We start from the raw sequence: 21,713 nt of genomic DNA, 5'->3' as shown, positions 1-21,713 counted from the left end.
AAAGCTATAGGAATTGTTACTATTCTAGGCCATAGAGATCATGGAGACCATGGAACTAAGATGAATCTTGCCTGAATAGATACTTTGGTGTTTGTCCCTTAGAAACTACCCTAATGGGGGGGGGGGGGTGCTGGGAGCCAACCTCACCCAGAGTTCTAGGGATAAAGGCTCAGGCTTAAATTCAGTAGCATAATTGTATTCCCTGCTACAAATTTACTGGTTAGAAGTGAATACAGGATGCAACTCAAGGCAGAGAATGGAAAAGATGCTGGCTGAGGGGTCTGGCAAAGCCTTTCTATTCTTCTGAACATGCTTCTTTTCCAAAACACCCTCAGTGTCTTCACTAAGGAAGTGTCTTTAAGATACTACTGTACAGTGAATACCCTGCATATATCAACTGTCAAATATAACTAATACATTCCCCCCAAATAAGCGAAAAATAGAAAAGCTAAAACTTTTAAGTGATTTAATAGTTTGTTAAATTACCTTGTTCCAACAAAGTACAACCAACTCCATCTGGTCTGTATAATTCTATAGGTAAAATTTTTAGTATTTAATTTTAATTTAGCCTCAATTAAAATTATTTCTAAACCTTGATTCCTCTCAGATGTGAACACTTATTCTTAAATCCCTGTCAAGAGGTTAGGGGATATACACTAAAAATGAAAAACAAACTTACCCTATAAGTTATACATTTTGATATAGACAAACAACTGTTCAATACAGACATATTTTCATGTATTTCATTACTTTTACATCTGAAAGAACAAATTATGGATCAAGACAAAATGTTGGTTGACACTGTTTGGATAATAGTATTCTTAGGCGGCACTTTACTTAATAAAGACTAAGATTCTGGAAGTCAGAAGTCAAATAATTCTAAACTTCAGATTTACTACAGAGTTGTATCCAATTCCCTAATTGCTAGCATTAAATAAACATCCTGTGACTCATTATATACACACATCTATTCTCGGCAGTTTTTTTTTTTTTTTAAGATTTATTTATTTATATAAGCACTGGGTACATTCAGAAGCCCAGGAGGGTGAGAGAATTCACCAGAGCCAGAGCAGGGAGCAGAACAGGCAGAAGGAATGAAGTACACTGCTGAGAGGAGCAGCAGGCATGGCAGGAGAGGTCTGCGCGCCATGTGGGACCCTCGCCAGCAGCCGGGGATAGAACCGGTGCTGCAGAGGCTGTGGGCAGCTTCGCAGCACAGCCCTCAACCGCTGCGCCACCGGGGAGGCCCTCTCTTCAGTTTTTTAGAGAAAACATTGCTACTATTTGGGTATTCTTCCTCAAACTTTATAAAAGGCACCAAATTCTATTACAATAGCTAAAGTAGAGGAATCTTCTAAGACATCAAATAGTGGTGTTTAGGTAAGAATGGAGCAAAAAAAAATAAAGAGAAAAAACAGGGACTGATGGTGTATTTGAGAATAGAAGTTGGTACGTGCTCATATAAATAAGAACATAAAAGATTCAGGACATGGAAACAAGATAGAAAAGCAATTAAAAAAGCAGCTAAAGGGCCTCCCTGATGGTGCAGCGGGTTGAGTGTAGCACTGTGAAGCTGTCTGCAGCCTCTGCAGTGCAGGTTCGATCCCCGGCCGGCCAGGGAGATACCCACATGGCGCAGCAGACCTCTCCTGTCTCGCCCACTGCTTCCCTCAGCAGTGTTTTCCATCAGTCTGCCTGTTCTGTTCCCCACTCTGTCTCTGGTGAATCCTCTCACCCTGCATACCTCTGGCCTGTACCCCAGCTCTTGTATAAAAACAAAAAAATTTTTAAAAATCTTAAAAAAAGCAGCTCAAAATGAAAAAAAAAAAAAATCAGCTTGTCGTAATACACTATATAATTCACCAAGCATCTCACTATTTACAATCTTAAAAGAGTTGACATCACTGGAAAAAAAAAAAAAAACTAACTAAAATACATCCTTAAATAGACGTGCTAAAAATGGGCAAGTTTATCAATGTGAACCAATTTTCTCATTCCATTAATTTTCTTAAAGCATGTTTTTTCCAACACTAGGCCACGAAATCAAATTAGGTAGTCACAAGCAGCACTTCTTTTTTCATTGTTAATAGACTGAAAATAAAAAATGTCTCCCCTTTTCTGGGCTCTCTTTGGGGCTTTTTTTTTTTTAGGTATAATTTACATGGGACTACTTTTTTTTTTTAAAGAGGCGTGTATTTTTATTTATTTATTTGTTTGTTTGTTGTTTATACATGCACTGGGTACAGCCAGAAGTGAGGGAGGGTGAGAGAATTCACTAGAGCTAGAGTGGGGAGCAGAGCAGGCAGAAGGACCGAAGTACACTGCTGAGGGGAGCAGCGGGTGGCAGGAGAGGTCTGCGCGCCATGTGGGACCCTCCTCCCATGGCTGGGGAGCAGCCGGGGATCGAACCAGCACTGCAGAGGCCACGGGGAGCTTCGCAACCCAGTGCTCAACCACTGCGCCACCGGGGAGGCCGGGACTACTTTTTTTTTTTAAAGACTTCTTTTAGAGGTAAAGGACCTATACAAAGAAAACTATAAAAGACTGTTAAAAGAAATAGAAGAAGACACAAAGAAATGGAAAGACATCCCCTGCTCATGGACTGGAAGAATAAACATTATTAAAATGGCCATCCTACCAAAAACAATCTACAGATTCAATGCTATTCCAATCAAAATTTCAACGTCATTCTTCAAAGAAATAGAACAATTATTGATGAAATTCATATGGAATCACCAAAAACCCCGAATAGCCAAAGCTCTGCTGAAAAAAAAAAAAGAAGGGAATGGAGGCATCACACTCCCAGACTTCAAACTATACTACAAAGCCATAATCATCAAAACTGCATGGTACTGGAACAAGAACACACACACAGACCAATGGAATCGAATAGAAAATCCAGAAATAAACCCACAGATTTATGGTCAACTAATCTTTGACAAAGGAGCAAAGAATATGCATTGGAGCAAAGAAAGTTTGTTCAATAAATGGTGCTGGGAAAACTGGGTTGCTACATGCAAAAGAATGAAGCTTGACTACTACCTCACACCATACACAAAAACCAACTCAAAATGGATTAAAGAACTAGACATAAGATCTGAAACCATAAAATAGGGCCTCCCCAGTGGCGCAGCAGTTGAGCACTGGGTTGTAAAGCTGCCCGTGGCCTCTGCTGCGCCGGTTTGATCCCCGACCACCGGGAGGAGGGTCCCACATGGCGCGCAGACCTCTCCTGCTCCCCGCTGCTCCCCTCAGCAGTGTACTTCGGTCCTTCTGCCTGCTCTGCTCCCCGCTCTGGTGAATTCTCTCACCCTCCCACGCTTCTGACTGCACCCAGTGCATGTATAAACAAAACAAACAATAAAAAAAAAAAAATGCCTCTATAAAGACCTGAAACCATAAAATACATAGAAGGCACATCAAAGACATCTTTACAGACACATCACCCAAAGCAGTGATAGTGAAGGCAAAGATAAACAGCTGGGACGACATCAAATTAAAGAGCTTCTGCACAGCAACAGAGACAGTAACAAAAACAAAGAGAAACCCCTCAGACTGGGAGAACATTTTTGCACACAACACTAATATAAAGGACTGATCACAAAAATCTACAAAGAGCGGATGAGACTCAACAAAAACAAAGAAAATAATCCAGTCAAAAAATAGGCAGAAGAGCTAAAAAGAAACTTCTCTGAAGAGGAAATGCAAATGGCCAACAGGCATATGAAAAAATGTTCAACATCACTTGTCATCAGGGAAATGCAAATCAAAACTACCATGAGATACCATCTTACACCAGTGAGAATGGCACATATTAAAAAAACTAGCAACAACAAATGTTGGCGAGGGTGTGGAGAAAAAGGAACTCTCTTGCACTGTTGGTGGGAGTGCAAACTGGTCCAACCACTATGGAGAGCTGTGTGGAGATTTTTGGACCTACTAAACATAGAGCTTCCATATGATCCAGCAATTCCACTCCTAGGTATTTGCCCAAAGGACAAAGAAACATCAATTCCAAAGAGCACCTGCACCCCTATGTTTATAGCAGCACTGTTTACAATAGCTAAGCTTTGGAAACAACCCAAATGCCCAAAAATAGATGACTGGATCAAGAAGATGTGGTACAGATACACCATGGAATATTACTCAGCATTCAAAAAAGATAAACACATGCAATTTGGAGCAACATGGATGGCGCTGGTAGGGATCATGCTCAGCGAAATAAGCCAGAAAGAAAAAGAAAAATACCGGATGGTCTCACTCATAGCAGGAATCTAGAAAACTTAAATAAGGGACCAGGAAAAAGAATAACTATAAGAAAGTAAAAATCAAAATCAACAAACGGCTATGAACCAGAGACACTCTATGGGGGTGGGGGGCGGGGAGGGCAGGGATTGGGGTCAAAATAAGGGGGTCGCAATTGTATGGGGAATATAAAAATAAAATTTATAATAAAAAAACAAAAAAAAGAAAACTGCGAAGAGAAAAAGAGAATAAAAAGGAGGAGGAGAAAGACTAGGCAGAGAAAATAATTAGCTAATGGGATGGATAGAGGTTTATCTTTCCTTTCTACTTCTCCCTATGGCAAAAACATAACAGTAACAAAATAAAGAAATCAAACCCCCCCCCAAAAAATAAAAAAATAAAGACTTCTTTTAACTGTGGCTAACTAACTGTTTTGTACTAGTCTTCCAAAAAGGGCCTTTTTTTTTTTTTGAGTCACTTCTAGTCTCACACATTCTTTAACTTTGGGAAATACTCTGCATATGAGTGCTAATACAAATTTAACCCCAAGTAGACCTCATCACATGTCACTGCATAAATGTTAACAATGTAAAGAATACCATATAATATCAGTTCTGGAATGTAAAATTGGGGCAGAAAAATCCCTTTTTTGCATAAATAGCTAGCCAATTTCATTTATCAAATGAACATATTACTCCAAAAAAACTATACATCTCAATATTAATCCTCAATATTAAGAAAAATGGGGTGTGGAATTCCCTTGTTGACTTCAACAGAAGAACTGAACAGTGTTAATTCAGATTCAAGAAATTATCTGGATTTTGATGTGTGCAGATTTATAATCCACATGCAATATGTTAACTAAATCAGGTAACGTTGATTGCTACACAAGTATTATATAGGCTTTCCCCACCCTTTTCAACATCCGTTAGTTACTGAACTTTATAGACTGGCAAAATATTACAACAATGTTTTGCTGCGCCAATTTATAAGCTTTTAAAGTGCAATACCTGTCACTTTTCAGACGTTAAACCAAAGGTTAATTTCTCAAGATCACTGATGTCTGCTTTAGCAACATTTGATGGAGGAGCTTTTATATTCATTTGTTACACATCAGAAATGAACCAGATTGCAAATCCTTGCTTTTTAAAAAGCTTAAATCATGGGCCTCCCCGGTGGCGCAGCGATTGAGCACTGGGTTGCGAAGCTGCCCACAGCCTCTGCAGTGCTGGTTCGATTCCCAGCTGCTCCCTGGCCACCAGAGGAGGGTCCCACATGGCACGCAGACCTCTCCTGCCTCCCGCTGCTCCCCTCAGCAGTGTACTTTGGTCCTTCTTACTGCTCTGCTCCCCACTCTGGCTCCGGTGAATTCTCTCACCCTCCCGCGCTTCTGACTGTACCCAGTGCTTGTATAAACAAATAAATAAATCTTAAAAAAAAAAATTAATTAAAAAAAATAAAAAGCTTAAATCATGTACCAAGTTTTTGGTTCAAATTATATAGGATAAATTAAACCTCAATTGCATTCTATTACTTTTCCGTAAGCATGGTTATTTTCTGTAAGCTTTTTGAATGTTTTTCTGTAAGCATGGTTATATATGCTGAAATATTCTTACAAAGGGAAGAAATATAGTACAGGTGTTTGTGAGATATCATTTATGTAGCAATATTTACATGTATAATGGGTCTGATTATTATAAACTCTATGCTGATGGTTGCAATTAAGAACTACCTAGGGGTTTTGCTCCTACAACTAATACTAAACTCACTTTGGAGTACCTAACAAAAGACAGTTAAGCATAAAACCTTTGACTGGCACTAAGTCCAGTTTAAGAGAAACAGATCTGCACCTTCTTTAGATGCCACTAATGCCCAAAAGTTATGTTTTGCAGGTGCCAAAGAATCAGAGAAAAATATTCCTAGATTATAGGAATTCTACCATTTTAGAATCAAAGAATGAAGGTAAACAGTAACTTTTCCCCTGAAAGATTAAAGCAAAAAAGAGGGCCTTCCTGGTGGCGCAATGGGTTAAGACGCAACCTGTGAAGCTATCCACAGCCACTGCAGCACCAGTTTGATCCCCAGCCAGGGCGCTACCCACATGTTGCAGCAGACCTCTCCTGACTTGCCCGCTGCTCCCCTCAGCAGTGTATTTCAATCATTCCACCTGTTCTGTTCCCCACTCTATCTCTGGTGAATCCTCTCACTCCCCACACTTCTGGCCTGTACCTCAGTTCTTACATGCATAACATAAATCTTTAAAAAAATAAAAAAAAAAAAAAAGAATAAAGCAATAAAGTATATGGACTCGGGATCAGAAACCTCATGACTCAGGAAATTAATCTAGCAAATGGGACAAAGGACTGTTCTGAAACACAGAGTACAATGGGATATTTCAGTCCTGATACACACTATGAAAGTTTTTATTGAGCACTGCTGTATGCCAGGTACTTGAAACATAGTTCCAATTTCTACCACAACTACATGGAAAGCATTACAATTCCTAATTTACCAGTGTGAGAATCAGTTAATAAAGGGTAAGTGATGGAAGTCTTACTATCTACCTTCTGTACTGACCATTCAACAGTGGCACTTCCTCAGGATGTTGAACATTCTTCCCTCTTGTATTCACTCCCTAGATCATTTTATGTACTGCCATCTCTATTTCACTGTCCCCCACAAATGTATTTTTTTTTAAATAGAGGCATGTTTTATTTATTTATTTGTTTGTTTGTTTTTTGTTTATACATGCACTGGGTATAGTCAGAAGCGCGGGAGGGTGAGAGAATTCACCAGAGCCAGAGCGGGGAGCAGAGCAAGCAGAAGGACCGAAGTACACTGCTGAGGGGAGTAGCGGGCGGCAGGAGAGGTCTGCGTGCCATGTGGGACCCTCCTCCGGTGCCCAGGGAGCAGCTGGGGATCAAACCAGCACCGCAGAGGCCGCAGGCAGCTTCGCAACCCAGCGCTCAACCGCTGCGCCAGCGGGGAGGCCCCCACAAATGTATTTCTAGCTATCTCTTCTCTGAGGCCCTGTGTACCTACTACTTGACATCTCTACTTGAACTTAAAAAAACAAAGTTATAATTTCCACTTCCCAATTCCAAAGCAGATAAATCGCCAATGCTGTCATGAATAGTATTACTGCTGATAAAAGTTGCACAAGCTACAAACCTATCTTTTGTATCTCATTCATCATCTTTACCATTCCCTCACATTCACACCACCATATCATCAAATCAAATGGATTAAGTATTTCTTGGGGCCTCCCTGGTGGCACAGGCGGTTGAGCACAGCTCTGTGAAGCTGTCCGCAGCCTCTGTGGGTCCGGTTTGATCCCGGCAGGCCTTGGAGCAACCCACATGGCGAGCAGACCTCTCCTGTCTTGCCTACTGCTCCCCTCAGCAGTGTATTTCGTCAGTCTGCCTGTTCTGTTCCCCACTCTGTCTCTGGTGAATCCTCTCACCCTCCTGTGCATCTGGCCTGTACCCCGGCTCTTGTATAAATAAAATAAAAAATCTTAAAAAAAAAAAAGCATTAAGTACTTCTCAAATCTGTCCCATTCTACCCATTGCCACCATTCCCTCTCCCCAATCCAACTACTGTGGTGATCTCTCATCTTACACTCCCTTCATATTACATGCACTCTTATTTAATAAATTTACCCGGTGCCAGGCACTGTTCTAAAGAATTAACTTATTCTTATAGCAGCCCTAAGAAGTATGAGCATCTCCATTTTCCTAGATAGAGATACAGAGAGGTCACATAGCAACACAGCTAGTAGTAAGTGGCAGAGCCTGGATTCATATTGAGAAGTCTGGTTTTAGACTGGTGCTTGTGCTTCCTTTTGTTGCCTCAACCACAGGACAATATTGTCTCTCAAGCAAACATTTAAGCTCTTTAAGGGATGCAACTCTTCAAATTTTTATATCCTTCAATAGCTTTTAGTATAGACTTAAGTATTGAGTGAGTTTTTAGTGACTGCTTAGCTTACTGAATTGAAACTTAAGACAGCTTCAATTATTAAGTTCAGCTTACACTATGAAGTTTTTAGAGAAAGCTATACCAGTCTTGATGTAATGCTTAAAGGAAAATTACCAAGGATGACCTACATGATTAGTTAGCCTTAACAGAGATCAAGAGCATTTCATGGGTGCATATATAAATGCAAAGCTCTAAAATATAACTAAGGAATAAAACCATCTATGAAGTTGCACTGTAAACTATGTTTACCTTTTCAAGACCAGAGACCCAGAAGCCAAACATTTAAGTGACACCAGATAAAAACTTAAGTGTCTAAAATACCTTTTCTCCAATTTTTTAAGAGCTCAAGTATAATTCATGAATCTAAAAATTAATGTTATAGAAACGTGCAGGGCAATTCCAAAACAACTCTAAAAGACAGCTGAGACTATTGTGAGCTAAATTATCTGAAAACACAAATCAAAACTAATTCATCACCTAAATACAAGTGAAAAAAGATTGACACCAAGAAAAGACAGGTACAAGAATACTATTGGAATAAAATTTTAACAGTTTTTTGGCTTAAATAATAGGAAATCACTGTTAAATTTCCAGATTTAGGTAACTATACTACTGCTATTATGCCTAGGAAATATACAATAAAGCTTCAATGGTAAAAGCCCAACATCTCCCAATTTAATCTCAATGGGCTCAAAACAAACCAATTCTCTTTCTCTCTCTCTGACATACACACCCCCTCTTGCAAGTGGAACAAATTTGAAAACAGTTGGTAAATCTGAGTAGAGTTTGTAAACTTTGTTTTACTACACCTGCAACTATTCTTTAAGTTGAAATTATATACAATAAAAAGTGGAGCCTGGCAAGATGACAACAGAATGAAGACACTGGGTTCACCTCCTCCACATAATCACAACTAAACTGCTGCAGAACAAAGTCAACAACCCCCAAAAGATACATGGACAACTATAGCACCTATCAGGAACAACGGTCTCAAAGAAAAGGGTAGGAAAACTTTAAAAGAACTGTGTTTATGGGCAGTGATATCGGGCAGTAAAACCCAGGAGAGGGAGAGGTGGCAGCTGTGTGTATCATCTCAATAACTGCTGATGATGGCACATACTATCCACATCAGGGACTTTGGAGACCCAGCACTGCACTGCTTAAGGGAATGCAAAGAACTGGTGCCAGGACAGAGGATATACTGTGGAGAACTAAAGGAGCAGGGGTGCAGAGTGATTACTGGCATGAGCCTGAAGCTCTCGATACAGAAAAGTTGGAGTTTGAATTGGCAGGGAAAATCTGGTTGGATTACCTACGTCTCTTCATAGAAGTAGCTACTACTTGCAGCCTGAAGCTGTGCCATTTAAAACACCTGCCACTCCTCAACCCAGGGATATAACTGAGACAACAAGTGGACATTTTTATTAAGCACTTATTAATGACAGGAGCAAACATCCAATTGGAAAAGAAAAGAGAACAACTCCCAGCTTGTGACCCAATCTCAAATACAAGCTGTGCACAGTGCTCAAACATAATCTACTGGGTGGAAGCTGACACAGATTATGTGAGACACAAAGAATAAGGGGCTGGCCCAGAGAAGCACAGTGGATCATCACCACACAACTGATAACCACAGTACAGCAGAATGCTTGAATTTCTGATGCTCACTGGATATGATCCTTTGGTGTCCCACCACCTCAGTTTCTTTCTACCCATTACCCTTTGCAGAAAACAATTCTCCAATCACTTCAACAGATACAGGGGAAGCAATGTGAAAATCTATCCCTATTACAATCCATAGAAATAAAAATGAAGAGACAGAAGAACATATCATAAATGCTGGAGCAAAACAATTCTGAGTGAAGTCTCAATCCAGCAGAATTATGGAATATACCTGAAGAGGAGTTCAAGGTAACAGTATGACAATACACATGGAACTCAAAAAAACAAAAACAAAACAAAACAAAAAAAACAAAAACCCCAACAATGGATGCTATAAAACAGAAACAGAATAAAGACTGAAAAAATACATGAGACAGTAACAATCAGAACTAATGGATCTAAAAAGCATTATAGCCAAATTAAAAAATAAAAGGCCTCAAAGCAGACAAATGCAAGCAATGCAGAGAATCAGAGAGCTTAAAAGTAATGTTGGAGAATTCCAGAAGGAGAAAAGAAAAAGAAATGCATCTCAAGAGAAAATTTAATTAAGGAAATAATTGCTGAGCATCATCTCAATCTGGGAACCAAATCAGACACTGTGATACAAGAAGCCCAAAGAGTTTCAAAGAAAATAATACCAGACAGACTCCAAGACACATCATAATAAAGTCACTGAAAGTGACTGTAATAACAGAATATTAAACATCTTGAGGAAAAGAAAGTAACCTAATAAGGAATACCAGACTGTCTGAGGACTTTTCAGTAGAAATCGTAGCGGCAAACAGGGAAGAGCAGGAGATATGTAAAGTACTTGAAGAAATCAAGTCCTTATAGACTCCTTTACCCTGTGAGATTAACATTCAAGACTGAAGAGTAAGGGGCTTTACTGAAAAGCAAAACCTGAAAGAATGTGTTAACACCAAGTGCTGAAGGAATTATTACAAAGCAACAAAACAACAAATAAGTAGCAGCAGACACCCTAATTATACAATTTGGAAGAGGAGAGTAACAAAGTAGCCTGTCAGGACAAGCTTGACACCAGAGTTTGAGATCAGACCTGTCAATGTGCAGCATAAATAGTCTTGTCATATAGTAACCTCAGCAAAGCCTTCAAACAAAAATCAATAGAAGTAACACATAAGGCAGTGGACAGTGGACATGGAATTTAAACAAAATACAAAGATGTAAAAAAAAAAAAAAAAAAGGAAAAGGTTAAAAGAATATGGCAGTGATCATTTATATGTCAATAATCACTTTAAATATAACTGACTTGAATTCACCAGTCAAAAGTTATAGTAGAGTGGTTGAGTGAATTTTAAAACAAGGTCGAACGTTCTACTGTTTACAAGAAACCCCTTTGCCTTACCAGCAAGGACTAACAAAGGCTTAAGAGTTAAAAGCTGGAAGGCAATCTGACAAGTCAATGGCAATCAAAAAGTCAGGAACAGCTATGCTTAGAGAAGATAAATAGACTTATAATTTAAAAAGGTAATAAGAGATACAAACAGACACCAAACAACCTAATACAACAAGAAGAAATAACAGTACAAATTATATGACGGAGTACCAGGATACATAAACCAATTACTAACAAAAGTAAAAAGACTGAAAACAATGCAATACTACTAGGGGTTTTAACACTCCACTTACAACAATGGACAGATTTTAGGGCCATAAGGCCCTAAAAGCTAAAAAAAATCTATTAAAAGGGGGGGAATTATAAATGCGTAGAGATGAAAGAGTATGGTGCATAATAGCTACCAAACAAAAGGAAATTAAGACAAATCAAGAAACAACTTGAAACTAATAAAGTGAGTACATAAGCTACCAGAATCTATGGGATGCAGCAAAAATGGTCTTAAGAAAGGAAAGGTAATTGCAATGAAGGCCCACGTTAAGAAGCAAACAAAACAACACTCAAACAATCTAATGGTTAAGCAACCTGAAAAAGAGAAATAAAGAAAGATACAAAGTCAGTAAAAGGGAGGAAAAAATGAGTGGAAATAAAACAAAATAGACATAAGACTACACAAAAATCAATAAAACAGACAAGAATCTAGCTAGAATAACAAAAAAGAGAGAAAAAACTTTAGTAAGCAGAATCAGAAATGAAAGAGAAGAAAACACCATAGACAACATAGATACACAAGGAATCATAAGAGAGTATTATGAACAACTATACACCAGTAAATTAGATAAACTTGAAGGACAAATTTCTAAATTCATACAATTCACCAAAACTAAACTAAGAAATGTGGTATATTCACCCACTGAAGTAGAATTCAGTCACAAGGAAAGATGAAATACTGCCATTTACAGCAAAATGGAGGTAGTTTGAAGTAATTCTGTGCAGTAAAGCAAGTTAGAATACTGGACATTTACATAATGGACAATTTGACCAAGTAAAATACTCTTGGAGGACATTAATCAACTTAGTGAGGGCTCTAAGGTCAAGAGGGAGAGAAAGGGACAAGGGGATATGAGGGATTGTGATAGGGAAAAAAAGTTAACAATCAAAAGTTAGCAAAGCAATAAAGCAGACCTGTGACCAAAATTAGTGAAACTAACACACAAAAAGCAATAAAATGTAGACTGTGAATGCCCTGTATTTCTTAATAAGCAGTGAGCAGTTTTAATAAAAGAGCAAATTAATAGAAACATATTGAAGTCAATCTTGGCAATATAATATGTAGCTAGGACTATTGATAATAGTGGGAATGATATTTTTATGGGTCATTAGTTAGGAGTTAGATTAGTCTTCATCACAGGATACATGCCTAATTCAGAGAACAGTTAATGATAATATAAGAAATACTGCATCTCACACTTAGCAGACAATTATTATATATGGGGAAACTATTTTAGAATAAGTTTACTAAAAATACCATATCTTTAAGTGGGCTTGATAAAACTAGCAGTCAGCATGGAAAATACGTGTCAGTTAAAACAATGGACACCTAACTAATGAATTACCAATATGTAGATAAAAACCAAATGAATGCAATTTTAAGACCATAAAATTCTTACAGGTTTGTATACAACCAAGTGTCAATATAGGTGTTAGAATTGAAGGCACAAAAGTACCACTAAAAAGATCTAATACAAATAAAGTACAACTTCAATGACAAGCATATTTAGGTTTCTAATGCTTAATACTATCAAATAAATGAATATTGAAAATATGGAAGACAGAAAGTTATTTAGTCAGGATGCTACAATTCAAATTTCAGATCTTTCTGCATGCGGTTAGACAGCATACCACCATTTACAAAGACACTGAAAACTTAATGTTTCCAAGACTACCAATGGTCAGTTTAATTGCACTGTTAGTATCTTTGAGAGATATGAAATTAATAATGCAGAATGAGAAAAATCAGACAAATGGGAAGCTTACAAACAGAAAAAAATCACTTTGAGTTTTTGTAGAGAATTAACACATTCACCTAGAATTTTATGCTGAATGTAAAACTTCTATCCCAAATAAACAAAATGCAATGAAACAGAAAGTTTGCCTTCAGAAAATTAAAGAGCTAGTTATATTTACTGAACGACAAAAGGCAGCCTAAGTTCTCACTAACATCAAGTCTATTATTTTTAAAAATTACAGATCTTGAAAAAAATATAACCATCTTTATAAATATTACTTACCTTTTTATCTTCTTTCACTTTGTGGGTTTTCTTCTTCATTTTTTTATCATCTAACTCCTGGTCAGAAGTGATTGCAGGATTATCAATACCACCTTTCCAAGTTTCAACAGGAGAAAGAAGTGGATCTTCTTCACTTCCGCGATGTCTTCCCTTTCTTTTTGTTTTAGAAGTGGTGAAAGCCTCATCGTCACTTGCATCTGAATGTGTTCTTCTATAGTATAACTTGGCTTTACTAAACAGGGTTTTAGATTTATATTTGTATTTTGAAGGTCTCCGTTCCCCATGACTCTTTGAGGTTCTATCAGAAAATCCATTTTCTTCATCTCCTTGGGTGTTATTTACAAATGAGTTTCGAATTTTAATAATGCGATTCTGACTATCATCTGGGACAACATATATCTCATCAGAATAGCCCTTCTGTTTGAAAATTGTGTCGATGGGTTCCGCATAGTTATCTGAAGGATCCATATCTTCAGGATGTGCCAAAGGCACCCGGGAAGTCTGTTTTCTTGGATTTTTACCAATACCAGCTTCAATTGTCTTTAACAGGTTTGGATCCAGTTTTTTCACATTTGTCCTAGGTACAACTGGTTTAGGTTTAATAGGTGGAGGCACTTTATGGTTGCGTTCATGGTCATGACAGTTTGGGGTACTATGAATAGGATATTCATTTCCTTCCAAATCTAATCTATACCTGGAACGGTCACTAGGAGTTGGAAGCAACTGCACATCATCCCCAATTGGACTATATGGAGGTGGTGCTTCTGTATCATCATCTGAATCAGGGTAGTTGTTATAGGGAAAACAATCTCTAGGAGACGGCAGAAAAACATCCTCACTTTGATGGGTTGATTCCCTTGTATTGTCAGACAAATAGGAATTTTCTATCATATTTTTTTTCTCTAGAACGTCACTGAAAAATAACGTAAAGACCTCGGTTTGCCGATGATACTGAGATAAAGAATACAAAGCTGTAAATTTAGCTGTGATCTCAGTTGCAATGTGTTCTCCTTCAGTCATTAACTCCTTGATGGCCTCATTTTCAAAAAAATCTGCTTGGCTATCAGTAACAGCCACTAGCTGTACAGGAATGGTGTCCTGAACTTCTGACAGAAATGCTCGAAGCATTCCCATTGATGCTTTCCGTTTTGCAGAATAAACCAATATATACCCATGAACCAGTTCATCTTTCCTTACCCCAATTGAGGAATGATATGACAATATTGTGATCTGTATTCGTCTCCTCTTTTCACCAATGATTTTATCAAGCATTAGGGAATTATTCTGTCCAGCTTGAGCAGCACTACAGGAATGAGAATCAAGGAAGGGTGAAAGAATAAGATCCACACTAAATGGATCACCACACATAGCACACATGACAATTCTCAAGTCAGCTTCTGCTACATCCTTATTGATGGGTACCGGGCTTACCACATCTAAATTGTGTTTAACTGATTCCAACACTCCTCTTAGAGCTTGCTTTATTTGGGTTTCATTAAATTTACGAGGATATGTACCAGTAGGTACATCTACAAAAGGACATTGTAACTTATTTGCCAACTGTTGCCCTTGATGCCTGAGTATTGGAAGATTCTTACTAATAGAATCTCTCTGATTAGCCAGAATTAATGTAAATGGTAGATTAGCCATGTATTTATCTTTTCTGATCTGAGACGCTTCAGTTCTTATTTTTCCAATAAATTCCCCAATAAAATTCAGTGACTCGATGGAATTAAAAACACAGAAGCACCCATGTGGTTTAAAGGCGGCAGTCCATAACTGACTTAAAAGGTAAGGCGACTTGGCATCAACTGGCCGAAGATCAAGTTCATAAATTTTTCCATCTAAGGCATACTCATCATCAGTGGATTGTGTCCTTATCTCATTTGCTAGTTCTTGGGCAAGGCCATCCTTCCCTAAAATGAAAAGGTTAACTTTATCTATATTGGTACTATCATGATACAACCGTAGGCGACCATGATCCAACTGCAAAAGACTACTGGCAAGTAACTGCTCCACTTTAATGTCTGTACAATTTTGGCCACTAAGACAGGTTTCTTTAGTGGGATGATAAACAAACCCTATATGCTTAAGCAGAAGAGACTCCCTGTCAGGTGCAAGTTTCTGTAAAGCTTTATATCTAGGTTCTTCACTCAAAACAGTGTGAATTTCACTCATTTTATCCGAACTAGGTGTTGCATTAAGATCTAAATCATAAAAAAGTTCAGAATGTTCAAAAAGCATTTCCTGAAACTCTTCTTTGGCTTTTTCTACTATTTCTCGCTGATGCCTACCATACACCTCTTTGCTATCAGCCTCAGTGATGTATTTGAAGGCTTCATCCTCCATAACAAAGCACATGACTTCCTCCCATGGCTGCCCAGGTGAAATGAACTGAATTTTTTCCAAAGTCTTTTTAAATTTTTCCTTCATTTCTACCCTCCTCTTCTCTGATATTAGATGTTGCACATGGTTCTGATAGACTTTTTCAGCTTCTAAAGTGCTCAGAAGGTCAAATGGGATTCGTCTATCATTAATTTTGTCTATATGGTCAGTTTCATCCCAAGGGGTTTTTTCCAGCACCACAAAACATAACTGAAATTCTGCTCTCTTTTCCATTAACTTCAAAGCTTCTGACCAATTCAAATGTTCAATCTCTTCCAGATTTGGCAAAAGAGTGTTAAAAGCTCTTGGTAAAGTATTGATATATTCTTCTCTCCTTTTTCTTATATGTTCCTGTTTAAGTTGTTCTATATGTTTTGAGAATGTATTTCTGGCCTTTCTTGTTCCTTCTAAATTGATGTATTCTTCATAATCAGGATGATTTTTCAATTTATTACTAACAGTTTTCCAAGTTGCATGATAATCTCTCACAGTCTGCACAAGTTTTTCAAACTTATCTGTTGCTGTGACAACAAGTTGTCTCTGTGTTTTATAAGCATCCAAATAGGGAATAATTTTAGGCTTGCCACGAGTTTTATCCAACATTTGTACCAGCGCAGTGAAACATGTCTCAATGTTGACATTAAATCGTGCTGATGTTTCCACTACAAGAAGGTTCTTTTTGTTTGAAGCAAATGCCTGAACTTCTCTAAGATAATGCTCCACACATTCATCACATTTAGTGGCTGCTATTATTACAGGTTTTTTTGATTTTGATAGTTGGACAAAAAGGTTATTCACAAATTTAAGCTGATCATCAAACTTCCTATTGCATCCCTGACTTACGTCAATACACAGTAAAAATCCATCTACATTGAGCTTGCCTTCAGGCATTTGCTTTTGTTCAAAGTCTTGCTCCAAGCCTAGCTGATCAGTGCAAATGTACATTAATTTTTCTGCTGACTGCAATTTAGAGGCAGCTGCACGTTTTATATATGGTTGCAAATTTGTACTCCGATGAGGCAAGAAAGTCTGGTCATCAATGAACTCTGTTTGTTCAATGACATGAATTTTGCATTCTACTCCATCTTCACCATTTTGTATTATGTCACCCCAGTATAAAAAGTGATCATTGTTAACTACTCGTCCTCCAAAGTCAATGGTGCTAAGCACAGAAGTATGCTCTGGATAATATTCATCTGCTTTTGAACGCACAAATCTATTGCACAGACAAGACTTTCCAACTCCACAGTTACCTTTGTCTTTTTCAGTCCCAGAGAGTCCAACTACACTGATGGTATAAGATGGGGGACGAGGTTCTTTGTTTTTTGCCATCATAACTCTCTTCTCATGTCTCTACATTCATAAAGGTAACCAGATATACTTCTCATTCTGAAAATAAAATTATCTCAAAATACAGATTCTGTATTTCAGAACTATATTTGGTTTTTTGTACTCCTCTCATTTCTGTGTAGAAAGGTCTTCAAAATCATACAGATCATCTTCCTAGAAAGAGCAGAAAAAGGATAAATCTTAGTTATGAATTTCACACATCAAGTTGTCCATAGTAAAGATGTTCATAACAAAGCACCCTGCAGGTTAGTAACAATGTTATATATACTTTAAGAAGTCACCATAAAGAGAGTATGCAAGATGACCTCAAAAGTTAAGGCAAATCTAATAATAAAAGTAACTAAACATAAAATTGAATGTAGTGTCTCATGAATTTGAAAACAGGCTTCTTTTAACCAATGCACATTTGTACCTATTCCTTCCTATGTGCTTTAGGAAACAAGCAGTCCTTTCTCCTTCCTCAATTTTCCTGCCTTTGGTATCCAGACACTATATAAATTTTACTAGTTGCCATTAACAACTCCCTCAAAATTTATAATAACATTTCTAATACATGCTTCCCCAAAACTTGTTCCTTAAAATGGAATTTCATATGAATTTAGTAAGATCTGACAATTAAAAAAATTTTTCAGAAAGTTTCAACATACTCCTGTTAAATTCTTTCAACCTGTATGCCCAAAACAATTACGCATACTCAAATTCTTACACAGGGAAATAAAATGGAAAGTTAATACAAATAATGATGGTACTTACATAGAGCAATTGTTTCTCAAACTAAGGTAAAGGATCAATTTTTATTTTATATCTTCAGGTTCACTTTTGTAAAATACAATAAATGAAAACTTAAAAACCTCAAGAGACTTTAGATATGAGACATAAAATTTGTCCAATTGTTTCTTCTACATTTATTTCCTCTCCTAGTACTTACAAAGAGCTCAAGGGTCACATTCTGATAGTGCTAAGAGTTGTATTAGGAGTATATATTTGAGACAGTCTCAGAAATATTTGATATATCAACAACAATAAACAATTTGTAAGAATTGCACTTAATTTTGGTTATTTATGTGGAAGCAATGAGTCATCACCTCATAAAAGTTTTTAGATATTCTTCACACTCTTTTGAGGCTGAATTAAAAGTAATATATCATTTCCACCACCTCAAAATTTCACCAGACAGGGGAAATATCCAGTCATGTATATCAACATACATAAGAATTATCTTCAATCCAGGCAAAATAAAAAAATATAAAGAATATTAAGAAAAAAGTAAAACAATTACTACCTGTCCCAAATACTAGGCTTCTTCTCCTCAATTGCAGTTAAGCATCTATTTAGATTATTCTGCACATTTGCTATCCTAACAATAGAGAAACTTCTTGTAATTTAAATTTTTGACTAATATTTCTGGTAAAATAATATTTAAAAATAAAGTTCACTTATTCTTATAGCCTAGAAGTTTATTCCATCAGCTATGAATTTTAAGATCAGCCATCTGATATTCAAACAACTTATTAGGTTCACTTTTATAATAAACAAGACATTACTATGTTGAAGCAGCAACACAAGTAGAAAACATGAGCAGATACAACTGATCTCAAATCTGACTTCTATTATTTATTAGTTCATGACAATGGTAAAGCCCTAAACCTTGAGACATAATTTCCCCACTTAAAATGGGGTCACATATTTACACTAATTTAGAAACTATTTTTAAATGTTAATTACATGGCTTGCAAACAAAAGGTGTTTTATAAATATTAGCTGTTTCTTCTGGTTCTTGGAACCATAGAAACCATTGAAAATTTATGAAAAATGCCATGATTAAACTTGTGACTTACAAATCTTTATCTAGCAGCAGTATATACTGTAACTTGAAGTAAAAGTAACAAGGATAGTCCTACCCAATAATACTAACTTTTTTATCAAGTAAGAATTGTAATCTGGTCAAAGAGAGTATTTGCCATCTTACACAAGTTTAATATTCTTTACCTAAACAGTAAAACTGTGTGACAGAACAATTGGACAACATAATTTACAGATATTTACCAAAAATATCTAAATATATATACAGAATTAAGGGTAATAAAGTTATACAGTGATAAAAATAGGATGATTCCACAACTTTGTGAAAATAGGATGATTCCACAAGGAAAAAACTGAAAACACAATAGAATATGTCTATTCCTCTTTATTGAAAAAAGCAAAAATCTGCAAATGATATACTTTAAAATGGGCATCAAAAGCAAACTGATCTAGTGATTATTTTGGGAATTTTTATGTTAAATAGAACAAGCACTAAACTACCAGTAGATCTTTATTAAATTCTTCATTAAACAAATATATATATGCCAAAAACAAAGCAATTCGAAGATGTGTAAGACTGTCTCCTGCCTTCTAGTTTGGGAAACACAAAGCTATTAATGGAAAACCAATAATTGAACATGCCAGCACAAAATGTACTTTAAAAGTTTCTGAAAGACAAGGGACTTAAACAAGGATGAGTGGAGGCATGAAGTCATCACCCCTTCACTAGTCATTGAAAGTGAGGCTTTTTATCTAATAGAGAAATAAAATCTACTACATTAAGGTTAAATGTAATACTTAGGCTTCAACACATCCTAATTAATTTGATAGTGGCAGTCGATGAATCATGAATATTAACGTTTAAATTAAAAAACAAGGTAGCTTTGCACGTTTATGGTTTTCTCACCAAATTCACAGTAAACTGCTAATTAGATACAGTGAAGAATATCCATATCCTTCTTTCTAACAATGCTCAGGCAAGCTAGCTGCTGTTAATTTTATTTTTTTTTTAATTTTTTTTATAGAGGCATGTTTATTTATTTATTTGTTTGTTTGTTTGTTTTGTTTATACATGCACTGGGTACAGTCAGAAGCACGGGAGGGTGAGAGAATTCACCAGAGCCAGAGCGGGGAGCAGAGCAGGCAGAAGGACCGAAGTACACTGCTGAGGGGAGCAGCGGGCCGCAGGAGAGGTCTGCGCAGATTGTGGGACTCTCCTCTGGTGGCCGGGGAGCAGCCGGGGATCGAACCGGCGCTGCAGAGGCCGCGGGCAGCTTCGCAACCCAGCGCTGCGCCACCGGGGAGGCCCTAGCTGCTGTTATTTTAAAGTCAGAGCTAAAGTCTTCGTTATGACTCAACATACAATGATTTTAAAACTATGATGGAAATTCTTTAACCATAGGTGGGAAAGAAGGATGTCAGGCAAATATTGCTCTTTCCATCTCTTTCATCATAGTAGTGCCTTCTTCATATATGATTTACAGGTTTACTTAACTCAAAACATTAAGTTTTAAAAAATTATTTTCAGATGTTAAAAGTTTGAGAAGCCCTAGACTAGGGGAAAAAGATCTCATGAGGCTGGTTGTAACAGGTTATAAGAGAATTTAATTTCAGATGCCTGGACAGTTATCCACTGGATGAACTATCCACTGGCCTCAATACGTAGTTCAAAACTGTCTTCTATTAACTAACCAAAGTAGTTTTTCTTCTGTGTAGAGAACCGAAGAATCCCTTTTCGGTCTTTGTGCTCTCGCTAATAAACTAACAAACAATCCCTAAAGTTATTTAACTTGAAAATCCCATTCAAGGGCCTCCCCAGTGGCGCAGCAGTTGAGCACTGAGCTGCAAAGCTGCCTGCAGCCTCTGCAGCACCGGTTCAATCCCCGGCCACGGGTGAGGGTCCCACATGGCCCGCAGACCTCTCCTGCCGCCCTCTGCTCCCCTCAGCAGTGTACTTCAGTCCTTCTGCCTGCTCTACTCTCTGCTCTGGCTCTGGTGAATTCTCTCACCCTACCGCGCTTCTGACTGTACACAGTGCTTGTATAAATAAATAGATCTTTAAAAAAAAAAAAAATCCCATTCAAATATGTTTAATAATATTATCTGGTTATGCTGACTCACAGTTTCATTCTGACATAACTTTACTTTCATATCATTTGTTTCTGTTTTCTCTTAATATCTTATATGCTTGAATTTTACTCATGAAGAAATCAAAGCACCAATGACCTCCTCAAAGATCACAGGATTAGAGGAGACTCCTGATACCCAATCCTTAATTTCTTAAACATTATTGCTGTTTTTAATAGCCAGTAGTGCAGTGCCATCTTGCCTTTAAGATTATCTTAGAAACTGCTATTCAAAAAAAATGTTTAGATTAAGCATTTTTACAGATATTAATGACAATGTATAACTGACACTGTGCTACAAATGTATGCTGAAATGAACTCGATCACTACAACTAAGTCTTCTAATGCATTTTTTACCTCAAATCATTCAAATACTACATGCTCTTTTAATGAAGTTTTAATAACATGAAGTGGTGCTCTGGGGGGGAAAAAAAAAAAGTTCCATAGAGACTCTAGGACACACAAAAAAACAATTGTTTTGTAATTCTGGATTTAAATATTTTTGTTTTGTAC

At 37.1% G+C, this 21,713-nt stretch overlaps 1 protein-coding gene across 6 annotated transcripts in view; it reads right to left on the bottom strand.

Moving 5' to 3' along the window:
* The window catches only part of ARHGAP5 (Rho GTPase activating protein 5), a 66,382-nt gene that overhangs the window by 37,321 nt on the left and 7,348 nt on the right, over positions 1-21,713 (bottom strand). For all 6 annotated transcript variants that reach the window (XM_037503191.2, XM_054689723.1, XM_054689736.1 and 3 more), the window contains exon 2: positions 13,537-17,424. In XM_037503191.2, the coding sequence (XP_037359088.2) occupies positions 13,537-17,256 (3,720 nt within the window). In that variant the 5' untranslated portion in view covers positions 17,257-17,424. The remainder of the gene's footprint in view (positions 1-13,536; positions 17,425-21,713) is intronic.

This window comes from Talpa occidentalis, unplaced genomic scaffold (genome assembly GCF_014898055.3).
Source record: "Talpa occidentalis isolate TD23 unplaced genomic scaffold, MPIMG_talOcc4v2.1 talOcc4.11, whole genome shotgun sequence".
NCBI classification, from domain to species: Eukaryota; Metazoa; Chordata; class Mammalia; order Eulipotyphla; family Talpidae; genus Talpa; species Talpa occidentalis.
This window is presented reverse-complemented; position numbering and strand designations above follow the sequence as displayed.